The sequence below is a fragment of the Sturnira hondurensis genome, unplaced genomic scaffold, assembly GCF_014824575.4.
Source record: "Sturnira hondurensis isolate 20B ecotype Veracruz unplaced genomic scaffold, ASM1482457v3 Scaffold0022215, whole genome shotgun sequence".
NCBI lineage: Eukaryota > Metazoa > Chordata > Mammalia > Chiroptera > Phyllostomidae > Sturnira > Sturnira hondurensis.
The window spans coordinates 8,328,266-8,350,876 of NW_028094846.1; the positions used below are offsets into that span (position 1 = coordinate 8,328,266).

At 50.4% G+C, this 22,611-nt stretch overlaps 1 protein-coding gene and 2 long non-coding RNA genes across 7 annotated transcripts in view; 2 read left to right on the forward strand and 1 right to left on the reverse strand.

The window, feature by feature from the left end:
* The window catches only part of SEC16B (SEC16 homolog B, endoplasmic reticulum export factor), a 44,439-nt gene extending 25,765 nt beyond the window's left edge, over positions 1-18,674 (reverse strand). For 2 of the 5 annotated variants that reach the window (XM_037035228.1, XM_037035225.1), the window contains exons 1-9: positions 9,306-9,581; positions 7,250-7,573; positions 5,874-5,986; positions 5,013-5,142; positions 4,127-4,235; positions 2,767-2,911; positions 2,016-2,167; positions 1,586-1,647; positions 213-348 (exon numbers count right to left, since the gene is read on the reverse strand). In XM_037035228.1, the coding sequence (XP_036891123.1) occupies positions 213-348; positions 1,586-1,647; positions 2,016-2,167; positions 2,767-2,911; positions 4,127-4,235; positions 5,013-5,142; positions 5,874-5,986; positions 7,250-7,515 (1,113 nt within the window). In that variant the 5' untranslated portion in view covers positions 7,516-7,573; positions 9,306-9,581. Of the gene's footprint in view, positions 1-212; positions 349-1,585; positions 1,648-2,015; positions 2,168-2,766; positions 2,912-4,126; positions 4,236-5,012; positions 5,143-5,873; positions 5,987-7,249; positions 7,574-9,305; positions 9,582-9,943; positions 10,029-18,598 lie in introns of those variants that run through there. The other 3 variants (XM_037035226.1, XM_037035227.1, XM_037035230.1) reach the window with 3 other exon arrangements.
* On the forward strand, positions 15,026-19,637 carry LOC118979214 (uncharacterized). Its single transcript, XR_005064867.1, has 3 exons — positions 15,026-15,713; positions 18,619-19,059; positions 19,627-19,637. It is a non-coding gene; the product is annotated as an uncharacterized LOC118979214 (long non-coding RNA).
* Positions 19,638-20,572: 935 nt separating this feature from the next.
* On the forward strand, positions 20,573-22,219 carry LOC118979215 (uncharacterized). The gene is made up of 2 exons (XR_005064868.1): positions 20,573-21,548; positions 21,970-22,219. It is a non-coding gene; the product is annotated as an uncharacterized LOC118979215 (long non-coding RNA).
* The last annotated feature ends 392 nt before the right edge of the window (positions 22,220-22,611 follow it).

Genomic DNA, 22,611 nt, shown 5'->3' on the forward strand with positions numbered 1-22,611 from the left:
ACGACTTCTCAATACCCCAAAGGCGGCGGGGGGCGAGGGGGGGTGGTTGGCAAACTGGTACTAACAGGGGAACACTTGGGGGGCATGTGTGGCTTCTTTACTATTACCTTTGATAATTACGCCGTAAGCCGAACCTTACTTACCCCAGGAAGGCTGACATTTCAATCCAGCTGCTCCTGCCCACCCCCAAACCTCCGAGAGGCAACACTCACCCCATTCTGCCGGCAAAGGAGAACAAGCAGTTGCCACAGCAGAGCGGAGTCTCGGCTCCCTGGGGTCTCGGATTTGCGGCTCTGGGCTGCTTTCTGCTGGCAAAACGTCATGATGTCCACCTTGTGGACGTCTTCCCTAAGGACAGACGTCAGGGAGCGAAGGGTAAGAGGCAGACACTTCCCCGTGGGGACCAGGGGCTCCTCCCATGGTGCACAGCCACTGGCTGGGCTGGGACAGGGAATGAGTCTGCGGCTACAGGATGGTCCTCTCCTTGGGAAACAGGACGGGACTTCAGAGATTCTCACGGTCACTCTCCCCATGTCGCAGGTGAGGAGACGGAGACGGAGGCCCCAAGACCTGAAGCGATTGCCTTGGGGGAGGGCAAGAGCCCAGACTTTGGAGTCGGGTTCAAACCCAGGTTTAAACCTTGCTTGCCACACGTCTCCGCTTACACACAAGCGTCTCTCTCCTCGGGGCCCCGGCTTTCTCCCATAAGACAGGCATCATTTTAAGAATCCATTTCCCAACAAAAAGGAATCAGCACATTGGGTGGCATGTATGGAGTGCTCAACGAACAGGCAGCACTGGGTGCCTGAGGCCATTCAATAAAATCAGTGCCCCGTTGGAACCAATACGCTAGTGTCCAAACACGCAACTTGGTGCTGCCCCAGTGTGGGAAACAGACAACTCAGCTTCACCTGGAGACACTGTCAAAATACTAGATGGGGACTTGCCTGGAGGGGGAGATTCAGGATACGAATATGTTTATATAACAGCGTTGATCGGCCGGTGTTACATCATTTCTTAAAGGGAAAACTAAGGCTAGAGAGAGCTCACTGAGCTGTCTGCCTTGGTGTCACTAGTTAGTAGGATTCCTGGGGCTGGGACCCCGGTCCTCCGACATCAGCCAGGACTCTGCCCAGCAAAGGGCTTTTAAAAGCAGTTCTAGCTGAATCCTGCAGAGGGCAGACTTGCACACTGTCCAGGAACTCACAAGGGCTGTGCTATTTCTCCAGAAAAAGGCAAGCCTATTTTGCCCTACTCCACTGGACTTGTCTGTGACCCTCCTCCATGTCTGTTAGGCACACAGAACACTGAAACCTCCTACTATGTCGCTGCTGCAAAATGGAACCCCCTTCATATTTTTAAACATTTACGTTAATTTTTCTTCTGGACCTTCAAACACTGAATCGCTTGCGGAAAAAGGTTCAGACCCCACTGGGCTCTGCCTGGTAGCACAGAGAATTCAAGTGCATTGGGGATCGACACTTTCTTTCAGAGAAGCCAAGAGCAAATCCCCCCAAATCCTACTCTGAGCTGGAAGACTATAGGTTTCAAAAGCCCTCCCTTGGCGGCTCACAGGGTGATTTACCGGATCAGGGGTCCTGAGAAAGTTCTCATCTCCTCTTGCTCCTCAGAATCATTAAGAATAACCTGGAACAAAAATTAGATTTGCTCTTCCAGACTCTGTCTACCCAATGCCCCTTTCGGTCAAGCCCAGGGCCAGAGCCCGAGGCCAGGGTCCCAAGGTGAGGCTCAGCGTCTCATAGAGAAGGTAGAGCACGAGTGAGTTCTCCAGTTGCTGAAACTGCGCCAGCGGCATCTCAGGAAAAACGTTAAGTCAAATATCACTTTTTCAGAGAAGAACCCCGCCCCTTTCTGCACACATAGCGCCCCCCCGCAGGGTGCACGGCTCCCAGCTCCCCACAAGGGGCCCCGTTTCTGGAGATGCCCAGGCTCCAATGAGAGGAAGCAGGGGGCAGCAGCGTGCGGGCATGCGGGGGACGCAGACTCTCGTGTACCTCCATGCTGTGCAGTTCGACCAGGGCCGCTTGCCCTTCGCTGGGAGAGCTGGGGCACACACACACCAGGTGACCTCCTGGCCCGAAACTCACAGGCACATGGGGGATACAGAACTTCATGGGCGCCTTGGAGCCAGCTGCCGAGACGTCCTCTGGCCAACAGACACAGGTGAACACTGTTAGCATGGCTGCCGCTGCTTTCCTGGACTTAGGAACATGCCACGGACGCATCTCTGTCCAAATTCCACCTGGGAGCTGGGTGGGTCACACCCTTAGAAGCAGCCCATGCTTTGAGTCAGATTTAAGCCCCTGAGACTCTGTCAGAGTATAATGCAAGCCTTTGAGGGTTGGTCCAAATGTTAACAGTACACGGAGACCAGATTCTCGGTGACGATGAGAGGCCAGGACTTTTAACTAACCATCCACATCCGGACAGAGCAGTCATGCTCTGTGACCTGCCTCTGCTTTACCAAACTGACTCCTGCGCCCACTTCCTTCACCTGCACCTAGAAGTGCCTGGTGGGGGCTGGGTTCCCTTCCAAGAACCCACTATGATGCAAAGTCCAGGAAGAGGGAAAAGCTGGGGAATGGAGCCAAGTTGGCCTGTCTGCCCTGAAGACCTCTGCAGGGAGATGAGGTGAACCAATGACCCACTCTTGGAAACCAGGGTGATGGTGTCTTTCCAAGGGACTTGCCACCCAGCCTTCTTCCCATGGGACGCAACCAACTCCTTGGTCACGTCAGTACCCACCGTCCTGAATTGGTCTCCAGGCTGCTAAAGCCACGGGGTGGTAGGACTCGGAGGCATCTGCCATGTACTGGCTGAGCTCGTAGCTGCTGGAGCTGAGGCCAGACTCCTGCTGCTGCAGAAGGTTGGACTTGCTGGTCAGCGGTGGCTGCAGGTGGAAGCCAAAGAAACACACGGGAAGAATCAGAAGCGGTTTCAGGGCAAGAGTGCCCCCAAGTGTTGCACAGAGCAATGAAATCGGAACTTTCAAATAAGTACAGCGCATGGGGATGTGTTGCAAGGAAAAGAATGGACGATTCAGCCGACAGGTGTGTGCTAAAGAATGTGTACGGCCCAGTGGAAAGAGTGCAGGCCCTGAGCCCGGTGGGGAATCAGGAGGTTGGGATTCAGATCCCAGCTTTGTCTATACTGAGCTGCTATGGCTTAGTGACCAGTGACTCTGAGCTGGGCACCCTCACCTGTCATACAGATCATCACACCTGCCCGGCACAGTGCATGTACCAGCTACTTAATGAGCACCTACTATGCTCCAGACACTGTGTTTTCCCTGGGCTACAGGTGTAGAGGAAACTCATGGAACTTACCTCCTGGGAAGGGACAAGTGAAACACTGGGTACAAGAGCTGTTTGCACGTGGCCAAGTGCCGTACCCGTGAGTGGCTGCTGCTATTGTGCTGTTACTACCACTGCTCTGAGGGCTGGTGCCCTGGCCATGTGCCCTGGCCTGCCTCGAGCTCGTTATACAGAAGGGACTGTTCCCCCAAATCGGACAGAGCCGGTCAGGGGAACAAAATGTATACAAGACTGTCAAACAGTAAGAGCCTGTCTCGATAGCATCTTTGCGTCTTTTCCATAAATCTAAAATTTTTCCAAAATAGATGTTCATTTAAAAAATTGTTTAGAGTTTCAGTGTATGTATGGCCCAGGCAGTACACACAGTAAGATTTTAGGAGACAGAGAGGGTTTGCTAAAAAGTTGAGCACGGTTTCGAGCTCTGCTTTCCAGGCCTGTCTTTATAAGATTCCAGCAGCTTCCCCACTACCTGGGTGACGCAAGTTGCTAGTCCCCCAGGGTCCTGGTGGCAGCCTCTTCTCCTCTCTCCACCACCTCAGGGAGACTCGGGTGACATTTCCTGACCCAGCCAATTTGACGAAAGTGCAAAAGGACCAGATTAGGGCCCCAGGCCCTTCAGATTGAAATGGAAAGGCGAGAACGAAGGGAGGCTCTGCCGGGCGGGGCTGCACTGGGCCCCTCAGCCTGCATGCGCTGGGACTCCCACCCCACGGACCCTGCCCTGCCACGGCTGACAAAGTCCGTTGTGAGGCACTGTCACAGTCCCCTGCCCCCACGTCACTTCCGGTTACCTTATTCTCCTGGGCCCTGGAGAGCCCACTCTCTGGAAAGAAGTCCCCAGGCCTCTCCTGTCCAGAGTTAGAAGCAGGGCTGTCTCTGTACAGGTTCCCGCTCTGAGATCTGCAGCAAAATGACAGGGACAGGGGAGGGTTTCTGGGCGAGCTGGCCAGGCTGAGTGGCCCTCTGCCAGAGGCCGCCCTGTGGCAAGGGGCGGACGGGGTCAGGTCAGCCTGGGTGCCACAGGGAGAAAGCACGGTCCTTCTGTGCACCACCTCGGTTCATGAGTACCAGCACAACAGGGGCCCCTGTGCTCCCCGGGGGCAGTGACAGAAACCGCCCCAAACACTGCAGGGTGGGGTTGGTCCCTGCAGCCTGGCATCCTGGAACAGCGTAAATCAGAGCAGTTGGGTGGGTGTGTTGCACGGAAGGATGCCAGGCCTAAGGCCGCCAGGACAGATGCCTGAACCGAAGGCTGTCCCCATTCCCTGCTCGCCTTATCCCAGAGGATGGCCCGTTCTCAGTGCACAGGAGTGGAGAGGGGGACCCTCCCAGCCCCAGCAGGGCCCTATCGTGAGAACTCCCGCAAGGCCACACCTGTTCTGCAGCCAAGACAGCATGAAGTCCCTCCCCACTTCAGTGCGGACCTCACGCAACAGCACCCAGACCAGCCCAGGTCTGGGAGTCACGTCTCAGGGTGAAGAATCGCTCTGCCCCGGGCTCCTGCCAACAGGCAGCCTGGGCCATCCTGGGCTACACCCCGGGAGCAAACCGCCACACCATACAGCAGAAGCAGACAGGCTTCTGGCGATGCGGGCTCAACACCAGATGCACTGGGTTTCCCTAATGCAGTCCGGTGGGGCTGGGCCGTGTCAACCTGGCCTCTCCTTGCACACTCACTGGAATGGGGTCACGCTGTGCATCCCCAGCGGGCTCTTCTGGTTTTCATGGTGATGTTCATGGAGGTACTTTGGATCTCGATAATCTTCAGGCCAGAAGTAAGGACTTGCTTGCCTTGGCACTGCACCCTCAGGAAAAAAAGAAGGAAAGAAAGAAAAAAAAAAACAGAATAAAGCAGGTCACGTCCCGGCTCCAGAAAGTTCAGAAAGTCACCTGCAAGCTATGGGGCTGAGTCCCTGGGGCACAGCAAGCACAGAAGCACATTTGCCAAACTGAATAAAATTGGTCAAATTGGTCAGTGAGAGCTAATGATGAACATCCCCGAGTGGCGCCTCAGTGCCCCCTGAACCTATCAGTATGGCTCCTTACCATTGTACAACTCAGGGTATTGTGTGTGTGTGCATTTTCAGTGTTGAAATAGATTTTCTCTTTGCTAGCTTCCATGAGCATACACCGACAACCTTACTGTTGTGTAGGGTGCAGATTCCTAGTGGTGCCCGTCTGCACCCTCAGGGTAAGTGATGGTTGGACGCACCCCAGCCCAGGTACACCTTGGTCAGAGAAGGTCATTTGCACCACATTGAGCAGTAGAAGGAAAAAAAATGTGAATAAAGTGCAAAGTATCCATAATATTAGCAACAGAAGGACATCAGTGCCATCACCGACACGGACAAAGAAAAATGACTGCTTTTTATCTCTCCTGGAGACAACAAGCACTAGTGTCTTTGCTGTGACCTTGTCTGACCAAGAAAGAAGGGGCAGGAGTTCTTTCCACCTCAGCAGAGCAGTGTGTCCAGGGGGCACCCTGGGCTGCCTGGGCCTCTGTCCTGCCCCAGAGGCTTCTGGGAGGACATTGCATACCTCTTTCTTCTAGTTGCAGCTGTGGGTGCCCTCGGTAGTAATAATTTCCATAAGCATATTCTTCCCTTAGAGCTGAAGGGTGGTAGCTCAGATACGGGTCTTCAGTGCCAGGCCTAAAATGTCACAGAGAAGGCCCAGCCATTCAAGAATGAGTGTGGCAAAGATTCTTGAAGAGAAAAACCAGAGGAAGACTGGACCCAGGAAGCCACCTCAGAGGAGAGAACTGTGTCCTCAGCCTAGAATCCCTTTTAAAAGTCGCGGTTAATTCTAGATCCGATAAGCAGGAAATCGAGTCGGCACAGAGGTAACGTCTCAGTTTCAGAACCAAGCTGGGATTTTCACAGCAAAGCCACAGCTATAAGCTCTTTCTGCTCCATGGTCCTCCTCACTCTTCAAGTACAGACATCCCACCACACAAGACAGCATCTTAGCAAACCCCTTCCCGAGACGACTGTGTGAGTATCCAATATGCCATTGTAATTCTCAAGCATACTACAGATGGAAATGAGACGGAAAGAAAAACTATTGGAACTATCTTACATCTGATTGCTTTTACTGCCTCTGTCCTCAACGTACCTTCCTTTGAGAAGACCAGAAGATACAGAAAGGCCAGGGAAAGAAACGCCGGGTTGTTAGTGCTTTTATCAGTTAATAATTCCTTAGCACTTCACAGAGGCAAAATTCTTTAAAATAGTGGTCATAATTTCAACCCTGAATCTGTAAGCAGGTATGTATCACCCCACCTGGAAAAGCCAGAGTGAACAGGAAGAGCTCCCAGCGGTCCCTAATAGGTTAAGTTCCCTATCAGTGAAAACTCAGGGGTGGGAACTCCAGAACCTCCCACCTAGAATGACCTCACCGAGACCTCCTCCTTCTGAACTTGGGGCCTGCAAGCTTATATCTGCTTCTTCTGAGGCTGATTTCTTTTACGTTCCCCTTCATTCATTCAACGCCTACTGTTTCTGGATGCTCATCGTACTCTAGGTACTGTTCTAGCTACTAGGGCTCTTCTCGGTGCTGGGGGGTGTGGTCCACAAACAATGGGGAAGTTTTTACAGGGGCCCCTAGGTTCCCTCTGCTCTCTTGAATTTCTCCATTCTTTCCTCCTTTCTACCCTCTCCCCCGCCCCCAACACCCAAACACAGACGTTCTGATGGCTTCTTTAAGAAGCCCCACCAGGGGGTACAGAAGAAGGTAATACTACTTTCAGTCACCAAAATTCAATTTGGGAGAGAAGAGTGTTTAACTGAATCAATGTAGTAGGAGGAGAGGGAAGGGGGGGGGGAGAGAAGGAAAAGGAAAAGGAGGAGGGAAAAGAACCATGTGTCCATAAGCACAAAGCAGAGCTGGGCCCATTCCGAGCTCCAACAGCGTACCGTGAATACAGCTGATGGGGATGGCCACCTTCGTAATAGTCGCCCCCGGACACAGGCCTGGGCTGCTGGCGGTCTGCCCTAGGGTCCCTCCGTGGCTGGGGGCTCCTGCGGACATCTTGCCGTTGACGGAACCTCTCTCCACCATGCCAAGGGTGAGGGGCAGGCCGAAGATACCCGTCTCTCCAAAGGCCGTGGTCTGGACCCTGTGACTGGGCTGGGGGCCTCCCCCGGGGCTGTGACGGCCACTGGGGAGTCCCAGGCTCCATCCCTGACCTTCTGACCTTCTCTCTTGTTTACAGTCAGCTGTGTAGTTATTTCATCTCCCTGCAGACAAAACAAAAAGACCAAACAAATGATCAGGCTTATATCCAAACATGATGGTTAATTAGGTTTTTTTTTGGGGGGGGGAAGCATTTTTGGTTCCCAAAATCTTTTATCTAGAACAAGCCAAATGGACACTGACATAGAAGTACCTAGGGGGAAAAAATCTCAAACAGATGCATGAAATAAATAACAGGCTAGACAACTATATTGATGTTGCTTTAAAAACCAAAAAGTATAGTTAGTTGGAACAGCAATAGATAAGGGGGGCCTGGGAGAGAGAACAGTAATAGACGAAGCTCCAAAACACTATCAAAGTATTCCAATTAAAGAAATGGCCACTTATTCCACCAGCAAATATTGACTTAACATTCACTGTGGGGGCCCACGCTATCTCGGAAACAGGGCGGGCCTTAGACAGGGCTATAGACCACGGTTCAAACCCCAGCTCTGCCACTTATTAGCTAGTTCATTTTCCGAAGCCTCAGTGTCCTTATCCATAAAATGGGAATCCTAACAACTCACTTGCAGGGCTACAGTCAGAATTAGAATAATTTAGGGCATGCCCAACCCTCAGCCTGGTCTGTGGGGATTGTTTCAATAAATAGCAGGGTTAGAGATAAAGAGCAGAGGGTTGGGAGCAGCTGAAGGCATTTCCTCAACAAAAAGAAGCTCAAATCGACCTGAAAAGACATCTTTTTCTGAACCTCTTAGAACTCTCCCCGTACCATGGTACTATGGCCACGCCTGCTCCAGTCCAGGAGGGCCGACAACATGAGAGAGCCCTGTCCAGTGATCCCCTGGCGACGGATGTTAAAACCTAGAAGTCTCCCCAGAACCAAACTGATGTTCCCCACTCATTCTGTCCCCCCCCGGGGACAAGGGCCGGCCCTCCCAGCTCCCTGGCCCACCACACAGAGCAGACCGGCACCGGCGCCTCCACAGGCAGGTGTGCGCCAGGCTTTGCTCCAGCTCCGGGAGTCCCTCGTGTGGGGACAACGCCTGAGCTCTGTCTCACCCCCCGTTTTCTCTCCGTGGGGGACTGTTTTCAGGTGAAAGATTCTGATGGAGGCCAGTTCACTTGCTCCCACTCCTGAAACTCCCAGGCGAAAGTAAAACTTCTCATCAGCACCAAAGGTCAAAGGGCATGTGTTGACATCGAGCCCTCGCTCCGCGGGAGCCAGGGCCCACCATTTGTTCTGAGCCAAGAGCGCTGCGCAAACCACACCCGGAGGGCCTTCCACCTCAAGGTCAGTCACAGCTCCGGAAGCCAGCACCCTCTGCCCCCTGTTACCCACTTTCTTGAAAAAAGCCAGGCTTTTCCCAGCAAATCCCAGCAAAGGCCAAATGCCACAGCTGTGAAAGGTGTGAGGGTCTTCCCTGAAGGCCCACAGGACTCAATACAATTTGGACACACGTAAGGAAGTCTCTTTGCCCCTGTCCACGGACATCTTCACTAGACAGCCCGCCCCGAGTGCAAAGGCACAGTGCCCAGTCTCTTCGCCCAAATCCGGTCATTTGGTTTTCAAGAGATATCAGTTCCGGCAAGTTGGAGCTCTGTAATGAAGGACACCAACCCCAAAGCGCCTAGGATTTCCAGAATGAAGGCGTTACATCCGCGGTGACAAGCCACACTTGCACCATCACCTAAAGGACCCTCCCTGGCCGCCTGGTCTGGCAGGTCAGCAAGCACAGGTAAGAGAGAGGAAACAAAGGAGCCAGCGTTCCCACACACCTGCTCGGACGCCCTTCCACCTGCCTTCCGTGCAGCCCAGCAGCCTAGCCCGGGAGTGTCGTCTCCTCTCCTCGTGGCGACTGTCAAAGTCCAGGTGCCACATCCAGCAAGACTCACCGGGCCCTCCCATGGACAGCCAGCCAGTCCCCTCTGCAACTGCCCGGCCTCCACGGAGCTGACTCGCTAGGGCAAAGTACGGCCCGGCCACCGCGTGTGGGGCGCACCTGACTTGGCGGGCTTGCAATGAACCCAGGGCTCCTGTTTGCCTGGCCGTGGGCTGGGCCGAGTTCTCCCACACAGGAGAGCATTCAAACCCCCACAGCAAACAAAGAACAGAGGCACCAGGGACAGGAAACCCAGGAAGCCCGCAGGCAGCCCAGCCGGGCCAGGAAAGCACTGCCTTTGGGCTGTTCAACCCGCGGTTCTGCCACCAGCCGGCTCTGCGACCTAACTTCCCCAAGTCTGAGTCTCTTCTTCGCCATACAGGGAATGACAACACGTAGCTCGTGAGGGTGACTAGGGGGATGAAGTGCTGGTGAAACGTCACCTATGTAACTGAGAATTCTCTGTAAATCAGTATTATCTTTTCTCTTAGAAAAGGTAAGGTATTTCCATTGGTGAAGCAGAGTCGTAAATACCTGGCCTGTCTGGTTTGGTTTTCCTCATTCATGCTTCTCCCCATGGGGCCGTGGCTGTGTACCCAGTGTATTCTCTAAGGGAGGGCAAATTCAAATGCCTAGCATTGAACTGAAGGCCCTGAAAGATGTTCTGTTACAATGAGAAAATGATTTCTTGCAGTTGCAGAATACATTTTTTCAGCATTATTATGGTAAAGACTGAGAAGCTCATGTTCTCTTTTGAATTAATATTTTAAAACACAGAAAATTGTTTTATACATCAGAAACTTACACAATGTTATTGGTCAATTATATCTCAATAATTTGTGGGGTGGGAATAAAATTCAGAATTTGCTCTAAAAAGGCCCCAAGAGTGTATTCTTTCTTTCAACAAATACTTAGTCTCCATAAGATGCCAGGATTTGACACAAGACAACTTGAAGGACAGGGTCCCTGCCTTCGACAAGCTGGGAACCAGTTCACCTCCCAAGAGGTCACTAGTGCAGGGACAGCCACCCTAGTGGCTCTCAGGGTCACCACACTAATGTGCCTGAACTCTCAGGTTTTTGTCTCAACGCCTGAACTGACTCCTCGGACCGGGCCATGGACTGTAGGGTTCTCTGACCATAGACGTGGTTTCTTACCCCAGTTGTGGGCCCTGACACCTTGCTCATTAATGGCCTCACCACCGTTTTTAACCCTCCTGGGAAGAGTCACTGGAGAAGGACGCACACCACAGCAGGAACAGCGCACGGTCAGTTAGGACACAGGCGCAGACCTCCAGGGATGGGTTCCGACGTATCACAGTGACATGCGTGAGCCGCTAATGTGATTCTTTTGGCTTATAACCCAATGTTAGTCCTGGCCCACAACACCACCTGCATTCCTGGAGTGTTAACTCCAGATCTTTGCTGTATGGATGACAAGACTGAGGTCCGGAGAAGTGATGTGACTTAACCAAGATCACCCAGCTGGCCAGAAGCCTTGATTCGACTCCATCAAAGCCACCACTTGGGACCAGCCTTGGCGCGATGGAGCCCATGGCCTCGGCCAGTGATTGGCCTCCTAGGCTGTGACCTCCTCCTTCTGGTGAGCGGGGTGTCGGACAAAACGCATAGCAACAGGTGCCACTCAGCAGTCCAATTATCAGGAAGGACGGGTGCCAGAAAAACATGGTCCGAGAGCCAGAGACAATTAGCCTGGCACAGGCACCAGGAGCTGCCGGCGCCCTTCCTGGAATTGGCTCTCGCAGCACAAGCTCAGGAGTGAAGGCCTGGGCCCAATTAGGGCTTTCTACAGGATGAGGGATCCCACGTAGGAGCCTCGACAAAAGCACTCCTTTCAGTGTCCCTTCCTGGCTGCCTGCGAACCTGCCCTCCACGAACCTGCCTCTGATGCCAGGAGCTAGAGAACAATATGTCACTCAGGAAAAGAAGAATGGCCCCATCCTTCCTTATCAGCCCTGGGCTGGCAGAGGTGGCCCCATGCCCCCTCTCTTCACCCCTCCCACTTGACTGATGGCCCCTGGTCCAGGACGAGGAGGGTGATGGATGGGTGCTGCTGGGACTTCTGACCTCACCTCAAGCTCCGATGGGCACAGTTGGCTCAGCACCCGCTGAATGAAATAAAAGGCTGTAATGTGTTTGGGGAGTTCTCCCAGCCCCCAAGGCCAGTGGGACACACTCCCCAGAGGAGCAGTGCCACCTGGTGGCCCCAGAACAACGCTGCCTGGGTGTGCATCTCAGCCCCATCATCTGCTGGCTGCATGAACCCAGGGTCATGCTATTCAGGTTCTCCTTTTCATCTTCTGTGTGATGGGGGTAATAACAGAACCCACCTCATGGAGCTAGGAAGAGTATATTTAGATTAAACGCCTACAAAGTATTTGGTAACCCATTAAATACTTAATAAATGTTAGCTGTTTTCCTCTCCCTGGACATGCTATGAAGTGTGTAGGGAGCGTTCCACACAATCGCCAGAGAAGGATAAGCTGAGTCCCCACGACGCTGTGACAACCACACTTCTCCTTTACACTTAATCCAGTGTCCCATGGAGCCACCAGACCAAGGGAATGCAGATAACCTATGTCACACGACTACACAGGAAAAAAGAATGGGTTCAAGTAAAAACACCAGAATGAGAAACGTCAATAAAGTGCCGCCCAGTGCGTCACACACTCGAGTAGTTGTAGCCCCAGTGATGATGTTGGGTGCACTGGATAAGCTCTGATGTTATCCCACAAGCAATTGCAAACTATGTTCTAACTTTAACAAACGTAAGTATTACACTATTGAATACTGTGGAGCAAAATTCAAATTTGTGTTGACTTTTACTAAGCAGCATGAGACGTCAAAGGAATTTTATACTCGCAATGAAACAGATAAACACGCGTTCAGACGCATACACCCTGCACCCCAGAAGTCACTCCCTGCCTCTTGGTGAAAATGTTTGACAGACTCTCAAACGAGAGCAGACAGTCAGACACAGGTCCGATGAGCTGGAAAGAATCCATCCCTGAAGGTGACTTGGTGGCTAAGCCAGGGAGACTTAGGGCCTCACCGCACATGGCTCTTCCACAGACGGACCTGCGGGGCTCTGGATAAAAATCCTCTCTGTGGAAGGTTTCCCAGTTCACCCAGCACAGAAGGTGCTTGTTCTCCAGGGAAGGCAGGTCCTCAGGCTCCTTATAGAAGTGCACCCCAATATTATAGAGTCAAGATGCCCCTCCTGATGTAACACAATGCACATGCGTTACTCTTAACTCTCGTGTGAACTCTTTGAATAGAAGGCATGCCACTCAGCAGCATTCTCCTCTCCAACTTCCACAGTCCCGTTTGTGTTTCCTTATAAAATGTCCTTCCCTCAGTCACTCTGGGGAGGAGCAGAGGCCTAGGGGGAAGGAAATAGATGTTGGAACCTAGATACAGTTTTAGCAGTGCCGCTTCCCAGCCATGTGTCTTTGGGGAAAAATCACTCAATCTCTATGAACCCCAGTTCTCTTATCTTTAAAATTAAGTCTAGCCCTGGCCAGTGTGGCTCAGTTGGCTGGAGCATTGTCCTGTAAACTAAAAGGTCATGGGTTCAATTCCCACTCAGGTCATATACCCTGGTTGTGGGTTCAATCCCTGGTAGGGACTCATGCAAGTTAACCAATCGATGTTTCTCTCTCACATCGATGTTTTGCTCTCCCCACCCCTTCCCCCCCACCTCTCTCTCTCTCTCCTTTCCTCTCTCTAAAGCAATAAAAAAAAAAAGTCCTTGGGTGAGAATTAAAAAAATTAAGTCTAAAAAGTAGCTAACAGGGCTGCGAAAATGAAATAATGCACGGAAAAACACCCAAATGCCTGTTAAATGGAGAACTGGGTCTTCCATAAGTCTTTGTCTTTCACTTCCAGGTTCACACGCCACTTTGCTGACTCCTCCTCTGCCCAGGGCTCCATGCACAGAAATAGCCCATGTGCGTGCACAGTGTGAACACACACACAGTTCCATGGCTCTCCCAACCCTGTCCTCTCAGTCTGGACTGAGTGACTACAGATCGTTACGGTCCCCTGGAGTGCTGTTTCAATGCCGCATTTAGCACATCAGGGCAATGTCCATAGGAGCCACGTGTGATGCCAGAAAACAGAGTTCAAGCTTCGGTACAGCAAGATGATGGGGAAGATTCTTCGCTAAGCATTCCTGCCCGCACGGCCATCGCCAGGGAGGTGGCCGAGGCTCGTTATTTGGGGAGAGCGTCCCACAACTGAATGTGATAGATGCTCTCTGTGCTGAGCAAATACTTACTGCCTTCCCCGACATCACTTTTGTGCTGCAGTTTCCGTGTGAGCTCCCTAAGAACATTTCCTTTTCCACTAAGGGTGTGACACTCTCTCTGCTTCATGATTTCATGACCCTGTGACACCATGTCTGTCCCAGGGCTGGTCCAAATGTCATTCACAGAATGGACAATGTCACCAAGTGAATCTGACTGGAGTACACAGCTTTACCTTGGAATTAAAAAAAATTATCTTCCATCCGACAAATAATATTTTAGACAAATATTAACCCATTATTCATTGTGGTAAATATTTTCTCCTGTGTGAGCTGACTCTCCAGAGTTTCTCCAATGAAGGGCTGTGCAGAAGGAACCCCCAACAGTCCCTGCTCCTGTTTAATAACTAAGAAGTGGCATGAAATTGAGTAAATCTTGTATTTATGTCAAGCGCTGTTCTAGGTGTTGACTGCAGACCCCTCTAAGGCACCAAGGTGAGCTGGTTCCTTACACTTATGGAGCTTCCTGCCTAACGCAGACACGGTGATGGGCCATTCGGTGGTCAGTTCCGGGAGAGGGGGCGGCGAGAAGCAGATGAAACACACAGTGGAGCTGCTGACCTAGTCAGAGGAGGCGTCCTAGCAAAGAGCTCTCCACGGAGACCTGCAGGATGTGAGCGCATGAGCCTGGAAGGAGGGCAGGCGAGCAAGAGAGATCACGTTCCCAGTCAAAGGGTGGATCCCACAGGGCTCAGAGGGGAAGGGGGGCCTGTGCATTCAGCGCATCACCCACCAGTCGCTGTTACGTTCAGTGCGGTTGGAGCGTAGAATGCAAAGAAGTTGCTACAGACTGAATGTTGGCATCCCCTCAACATTCAGATGTTGAAAGCTAACCCCATGGTGATGGAATTAGGAGGTGGAGCTTTTGGGAGGTGATTAGGTCGGAGGGCAGAGTCCTCATGAACAGGGTTAGTGCCCTTATAAAACAGACCCCTTCTGCCACGGGAGGACACAGTGAGATGATGGCTGTCTGTCATCTCAGGAGGGGGCCCTCACCAGACCCCGAGTGCCAGCACCTGGATCGTAGACTTCCCAGGCTCGACAGCTGTGAGGAGTAGATGTCCGTTGTTCACAAGCCAGCCTGTGTGTGGTATCATGTCATAGCAGCCTGAATGGACTAAGACACAAGAGGTGATGAGAGCTGATTCTGAAGGCAGGGCCCCAGCTTTCCTCAATGCCTCCATGGTTTGCACGCAATACCGTGGGCATGCGCTGTTTTCGCCTGCCGGGCATCCTATCCCCTGGCTCTGGCAACACCATCACTTTGTCTTTGATAAACTTCCCTGTCTCCTCCCAGTTTATAGAGTAGGCATGGGACTCACCCCCGTCTTTTGCTCTAAGAATGGACACAAAGGTCCTACGTAAACAGCTAGAGTTGCAGCTCCCTCATCAAACAAATGAATTTGGCAGTCAGCACCTGTTTAGGGACGTGGCCAAGGCGTTTGCTTCCAGAACTTAAGCTTGAACTATTAGGGAAGAAATTTACTTTCTTTGGGGTTGACTGAGCTAGAATACCAGCCTGGGGTGGCGGCAGGCAGCCATCTGTCTCCCATTCCGTCACTCAGTAACAGTTTATTGAATAGCTGGTATGTTCCCCATGCCGTGGTAGGCATTAGGAATGAGGACATAAACACATGATCCTAACTCTTGGGTTTTCACCATCAACTTACGAGGTAAATAAAATAAACGAATCACTTTTAAAAAATATGAGAAATGTTTCAGAGTATTATATTATTAGAGAAGGGGAACCGACTCAGGCAAGGCTTCCCGGGAGAGAAAGCTCCTTGAACCTTGTTGCATAATTAGGACTTCACCAGGAGACAGGCTGGGCCAAAGGCAGGGAGGGGAGGCTCAGCGGGGCAGGCTCGGGCACCCACCATATTCAATCAGACTCAACGGAGTGGGAGGAAAGAAGCCGGATGGCCATTGTTTGGGATTTTTTGCTGAAGACAAGATGCTTCTGAAAGATGCAAAGCAGGTGAGTGACATCACGAAGCTGACACTTTAGAAAAGCACACAGTCACAATGAAGAGAATGGCAGGAGGAAGGCCGGACTGCAGGCAGGGTGAACCTTAAGAGGCAGTTGCCATTGTCTGCCTTTATAAAGTCCACGCAAGCTGAACTAACACAATGGTGGAGGGGAAAATGTCAGAGGGGCCGGGGGGTCGGGTTCAGGAGAGAACACAGAAGCTGAATAAGTGGGATTTAAAGGTTAACTGGATTTCTTCAGCTCTGGCTGGATGAAGGTCAATGGTAATGTTCCTGATCAAGATTGGAGTGCGTTTTACTGGAAGAAGCAAGTTTTGTGGGGAAAGGGAAGTTCAGGCTGGGCCCCAGTTAGTTACGTGGCCTTCAGGACGAGGCACTGGAGCTGTCTCCGGCAGAGAGTGGAAGCTCCCTGAGAGAAATCTGCTGGGACTTAGGTTTGCGGTAGGTGGTGTTCGTTTCTTTGTACATTGCTTCTTTCCTGAAGATTTGTATGTAGGTGTTATCAGGTTTGATCTAGGCGTTATTAGCACACAAGCCATTATTAAAGCCAAGGATATGGATGAGATTGTCAAGGAAGAGAACAGATTTCAAAATAAGAAAATGATCGCGCACGGTAAAAGGGAGAGAAAGAGAAGTTCATGAAGACTATCAAGAGTCAGAACGACACCAAGGAAGCCAAGAAAGAAGAGAGTGTCAAGAAGGAGGAAGAGATAAAGAAAAGAGATACAAGAGATCAAGTTGCGCAAGAACATGAACTTGTCCCCTGGATTCCGTAGGGTTGGTGGAATGGTGAGAAAGGGGATAGGACTGTAAGGAGGGGCCATGAGTTGTCATTCCCTGGCTGGCTGGTTGGCTGGCTGACACCAAATGGGAGATACTCAAACACGTCTACCTACGGTGGGAAGCCCCTTAGAAGAGAGGTTGAAGAGACGGGAGAATAAAGAAAATGGGTGATGGATGTGGTCCCTCGGGAGGCCGATGGGGGTGGGACTCATAGCCCAAGAGAAGGGATAGCTCCAGGATCAGGAAGTACACTTCTGTCCTTGAGAAGGGAGGGAGGCAGTGAGGGATGTATGAATGCCTGTGTGGATAATTTTGGGAGCTAGGCCAGGCCGGGCTGATGGGGAAGATAATGTGCATACTCATAGGAAAGAAATTGCTTTTACCCATGATTCCATTCAAACGGGTTAATGAGACTCCCACAAATTCCAAAGCCCAAAATGACTGATGGGTTTCCGGAAGCTGAGGGTGCACCCTACAGTCACCAGTGGTGGGAATTTTCTTTCTTTCTTTCTTTCTTTCTTTCTTTCTTTCTTTCTTTCTTTCTTTCTTTCTTTCTTTCTTTCTTCTTTCTTTCTTTCTTTCTCCCTCTCTTCTTTCTTCTTTATATTTTCTATTCTATTTGAAAACACTGGTTTTATTTTTGATGCAGTTTCATTTCTTTGAGCCTGTGGCCTGTGGGTCACACCTATTTCAAGCAATTTCATTTTCCTTAGTGTCAGGCTTTTGTATATTTGCCCCTCAGAAATCAGCAGCTGTTGGAAAGGTATTTGCTCCAATCAATAACCATTTACAGATAGAAACTCAGACAGGTAAGATGGGTTGTCAGCTTTTAGACATCTTTCGCAGAAGCAACCTTTACTCCTACCTATACTGCACTGTAAAGAGGCCCGTCCAGGAGGATGCTTCAAGTTTCTGTTACAAAAAAGCACAATTTGATAAAGCCTGCGGTCCATTTCATCAGTAAACACCTGTTTCCAAGTAGGACGTGGAGCAAATTCAATGCTATGTGAAAAGCTGTTCAGCAAGGGAAAAACTCACACTAGGTGAGGAATCAATTACTGAAGCGTTGCAATGAATCCCTTCCTGATGCATTCATTGTATAGCACATAAACGGGAGCCCAGAGTGCCATATGGTTAATTGGGATCAAGGCCAGGACTCTAATCCAGGCATCCTGACTCCCCTCCCTCTATTCATTCCTTCTCTCATAGCATCTGTTTTTCCTGCCAGGCAGCAAATTCCACAGGGCCAGGGACCTCTTCTCCTAGGTATCCCCAGCACAGAGGTGACCATCCGAAGATCTGTTAGTAGGTTAGCCATACTCGGAGGGGGATCGCTGTTGGTCATTTGTGACATTTCATGCAGAGCTGAACATCGGAGTAAAAGGTCTCAACAAAAAGGAAAAGAAAAAAAACCACCAACTCATAAGCACGTGGTTTGTGAACTCTGAAAATTCCAGGACTCCGGATGTGACTTCCAGGGTGGAAGCCTTGGGAACCACAGCTGTAGAGCCACCCCCTGCTAACGGGAGCTGGGCCAGGGCTTCATTTTGCCGTGGGTTAGCAGGCACCACGCCCCCTAGCCATCCATGCACCCTGAGAACAGAAGTTTCCACATCTCCTCTCAGTCAGCTCTAACCAACTTGCATCTTCCTCAAAATATTTAACAGGCTACCTCCTCTCCCCCAAACACTGTAACTGCTAAGCCTCTTCGTCTTCTCAATAATCGAACCTCCCTAAAGTTTTACATGAATTAACTCACATGTCCTTTTGCACATCCTCAGTTCAATCCATGCCTCAGCAGACAGCCAGGGTCCACAGTCAGTTTGAGGAGTTAGGGTTTGAAAGTGGCATGAGCCACAGTTGAAGTTTGTTTGTTTGTTTGTTTGTTTGTTTTTCCAACAAAACCCTGTGAAGTTCTTCATTTTGCTAAGAACCATATGCTGGCTTGATGCCTTCCTACTCTGGCTGAGACCAAATGCTTCTCAAATGCACCTACTAAAGGGTTTCTAGTAAGAACTATATTCCCTCCCAGCACTCTTCAGTTTGGGTTTGGTTTGGGTTAATTGGTTAATGGTGAAAATGAGTACTTACATAGTTTGCCCCTAAATCAGGAGCTGTTGCTGCTGCTGCTTCTGCTCTACCCCAGCATGACAGCCTGCTGTTACTCACAGCTGGCAGACACTGTGAACTATGATGCCACGTCAGCCGCCCGGAACCTTTCTGCTTGAGCAACAGTTTCTCAATGGAATGATTTTGTGTGTGGCTCCTGAGGCTGGAAACATGATCTGACCACCATATTGAGAAGGTCTAAGTAAAAGACTCCAGTACCTGAGATTATAAAAAAAAAAACACACAAAAGACTAAATAAGAATTCCAAAGAGAACTTAAACAGTATACTGACTTCCTAAACAATCATGACAGCAAGTTAATAATGAACCAAAAGAAAAACAGGAGTAGAAATTGAGAAAGTAAAATTTGGAGACTTTTAATCAGCATTGTGGATATTAGTTCATTTAAAAAGTCTGCATGAGGTTGGAGTGGGCAAAAACTGAGTAAGTGGATGTTCATGAATAGGGAAATGATTAAACAGATTGAGATAGTTCTGTCATGGAATGTTAGACCATTTAATAACAAACAATAAATTACAGCTGCATCAGGTAAGGGGTTTCTATGGCATATTATAGAGCAAAAAAAAAGTATAATATCAGACTACTGAGGTTGCCATAACATATTATTAAACAAAAAAGTATATGGGATATTGAACATTATCCCATATGCTATTACATGTGCACATCTAGTAATATGTGATTATATCCAAGCAACTTTTTAAGAGGCTTAGCAATAAATCAACACCTACTACACTGCATCCCAGATAAAACCGTGTGTCTGGGAATGGTGTGTGCGCGTAAAGAGAAGCATGTGTAAGTTTGCAAAAGTGTCAATTAGATATCTTAAGGTGGTGGGATTACAGATAACTTCTTTTATTCTCTATAAGCTTGTAGATATTTAAATTTTTTCAAAAAATTATTTATGTAACCAGGAGAAACAATGAAGCAAACTGTATTATGTAAACATTGTTGACACCTGGTAACTTGCCTGAGCTCTTATGCTGAGTCCAGCTGCTAAATCTCCCTCTGTGTTGCCAACACACTCCAGAAGTCTATAGATGTTCTTGAACCCACCTGGAGCAGACAGGCCACGCCACAGAGAAACGTAAGACACGCCTCTGGCCCTGACTTCACCCAGCCCTCCTCTCCTTTGAGACTGATGTCAGAGGCAGCTGCATCCTCACCCGCTTCCATGCTGTGCAGCGCAGAGGGACGGCCCACGCACGGCATGTGCTCTCACGGAGACGTTGCTGATGCGCTCTCCACCAGCCTGCCTCGGATCCCGCCTCTGGCTGGGACTCAGGCAGCATTTGGGAAAATGCCAACAGAGGAAAAGAAGAAGAGAGTTGGAATGGACTGACCCATCTCCGTATTGCAGGAACAGAGCCAGAAATTGAGAAATAAACTCTTATTGACCGATGACCAAATAATCAACAGGGAGGGGAAAAGGACATAATTAGAACACGGGAAAGGTCACGTTTTCTGAATAAGATGAAGTATATGGGCTCACACCGTTCTTGTTATATTAACAACGGTTGGACTTCCTCCAGACAGACCTCATATACACAGACGGAAAGTCTCGTGCTCGCCCACCACAAGACTGAGTCACAGATGGGAGAGCATCTTGGAACCGCCTGGGAGAAGTGACACAAAAGGTAGAAAGCCCGTTTTTGAGCAGAGACAGCACATCACGATGCTCACACGCGTGGGTGCTGAAGCCACACCGCCAGCCTGGGTCCCTGGCTCTGCCACTCTCTAACTCCCCGATGTCACGTAAGTCACTGAACCTCTCTGAGCCTCAGTCTCCCGGTTCGTATGGTGGGCCTGACAGTTACCGTCTCAGGGGTTGTGTGAAGAACAATCAGATCATAATAGGTAAAGCATTTAATTTTTATTAATTAAATGTATTGGGGTAACATTATTATTACTATCAAATTATTATTACTATCAAATTATTACTATCAAACATCTGTTGATTACTTATAATGTGCCAGGTTTGGGGCTGTTTTCAGATGTGATTGTATGTAATCCACACAGCACCCCTGTGGAGTAGCTCCTAATATCCTAATTCTTTACAAATGAGACAACTAAAGCCCAGAGAGGGTGAGCGATTTGCTCAAAGCGATTTGCTCAAAGCTAGCGAGGAGAGGACCAGACCTTGGATCCAGGCTAGTACCAATCAAGAGCTCAAACATCTAGTCACTGCCTTTTTCATTATTTTTATTTTTTTAATAACATTTATTTTTTTAAGTTGACATGTGCGTAAAAAAGACAAGGAACTGAAAAACACAAAAAGTAAAGAACAAAGTCACCCACAATCACTAGCCATCTAATCACTGTTTGTACGGCCTCCCAAGTCAGTTAAAAAATACCCAGCATGGATCTGTTCGTTTGTTTGTTCCCTCACTCATTCATTCACACGCAGAGAGCTTCTGGGGCACCTCGCTCCGCTCCTAGTGTTGGGGACCTAGACAAGAACTAAGCAGACCACAATGGAACCGCCTTTAGGAAACCTACGTGCTAGGGAGGGAGCCAGAGAAGCAAACAAAAACAAAGCCATCCTGTAACAGCAGACAGTACACTTCCCTGTGAAGGCGAGATGAACCCAGGGAGGGCTGTCCCACGGAGAGGTCTGGGAGGCAGCGAGGAGGGCAGAGTGAACTGTAAATGGAGGGTCTTGAGGCAGCAACACGGTTGGCCTATTGGAGGAGTGAGAAGGCCAGAGGCGCTGGAGGGAGCTGGTCTGGAGAGAGAAGGTGTGAAAGAGCACTCGGAAGAGAGGACAGTGACCCGGCAGGGACATGAAGCAGCAGGGTGGGCAGCACCAAGCAGCTGCCTGAGCTCTTCCTTCGCCAAGTGAAGACCAGGAAGCAGCTGAGTTTCTTCATCCATCAACATTCTGACATTTGGTGCCTATGGGCAGATGTGAATAGGTGAGTAGAGCATTAGCAGGGGCGGGGGGGCGGGGGATGCCAGGTGAAGACAGTAGAGAAGGGGAGAGGGTAAGAGGCTGAGCCTGGGCCATGGACACAGGTTGGCTGAGATGGGTGGCGAGGGACAGGTGGACGTGGTGAGGTCAAAGAATGGCTGGAGCTGGGATTCTACAGGGAGAGGGCTGAAAGTACGGGGGATGCCAGAACTCAACACGGCTGAGGTGGGGGATAGGCTTGCTGGAAGTGAGGAGGCTCCGAAAGGCCACAGTGTCGCTTGGGTCACCTATGCCAGTGGTCGAAAACCTAGTCGCATACCAGCATGACCTGGGGAAAACACACAGGCCTCCAACCCCCAGAGATTCTGACTCAATTGGTTGCGGGGAGGGAGTGTAATGCCTTGGTTTGCTTTCTCTTTTTTAAGGCTTCCCAAATACGTTTCTGAAGTGCAGCCAGGGTTGAGATCGGCTGACCTATGTGGGCCATCCAGCAAGAGTGAGGACAGAAGCACTGGTGAGGAGGGTGGAGTGAGCCAGCAGGGCCCAGAGCCCTAACTGGATAAGGCATGAGTGCAGGGTGGGGGCCAACCACAGCATGGGAGGTTTGCGAAGATCAGGTGGCCTCTCCTTCAAAACAGTGGTGTGATGATTGCCAGGGGGAGGGGGTAAAAAAAACTGGTGGGGAAGGGGCAGGGGGGAACAAGCGTCGGGGAGTGGCCATGAGGAGCAAAGCAGGCCCCTACCCCACCGCCATCAGGCCCGGGTTCCCCAGATCCCTAGGAGTGCGTCAGGTATCAGTCAGAGCATAAAGGTGAGGGGGACCTTCAGGGAAGATGGCGAGGACATTGGGTGGGGGAGTGGAGCTTCGGGGTTAGGAGGGTGCAAGAGGAAGTCAAATAAGGAGACATACAGAGCTACGTGGACAAGGAGGGCGTGGGGGTCCCAGACTGAGGTCATCGCAAGGAAAGGCACCATGAGACGAGTACCAAGGTCTTTCAGGGAAGGTGAGTGCTCAGTTCTAATCAGAGCCTTCCTTTTGCATTTTATTTAGGCTCCCTGGCGCCACA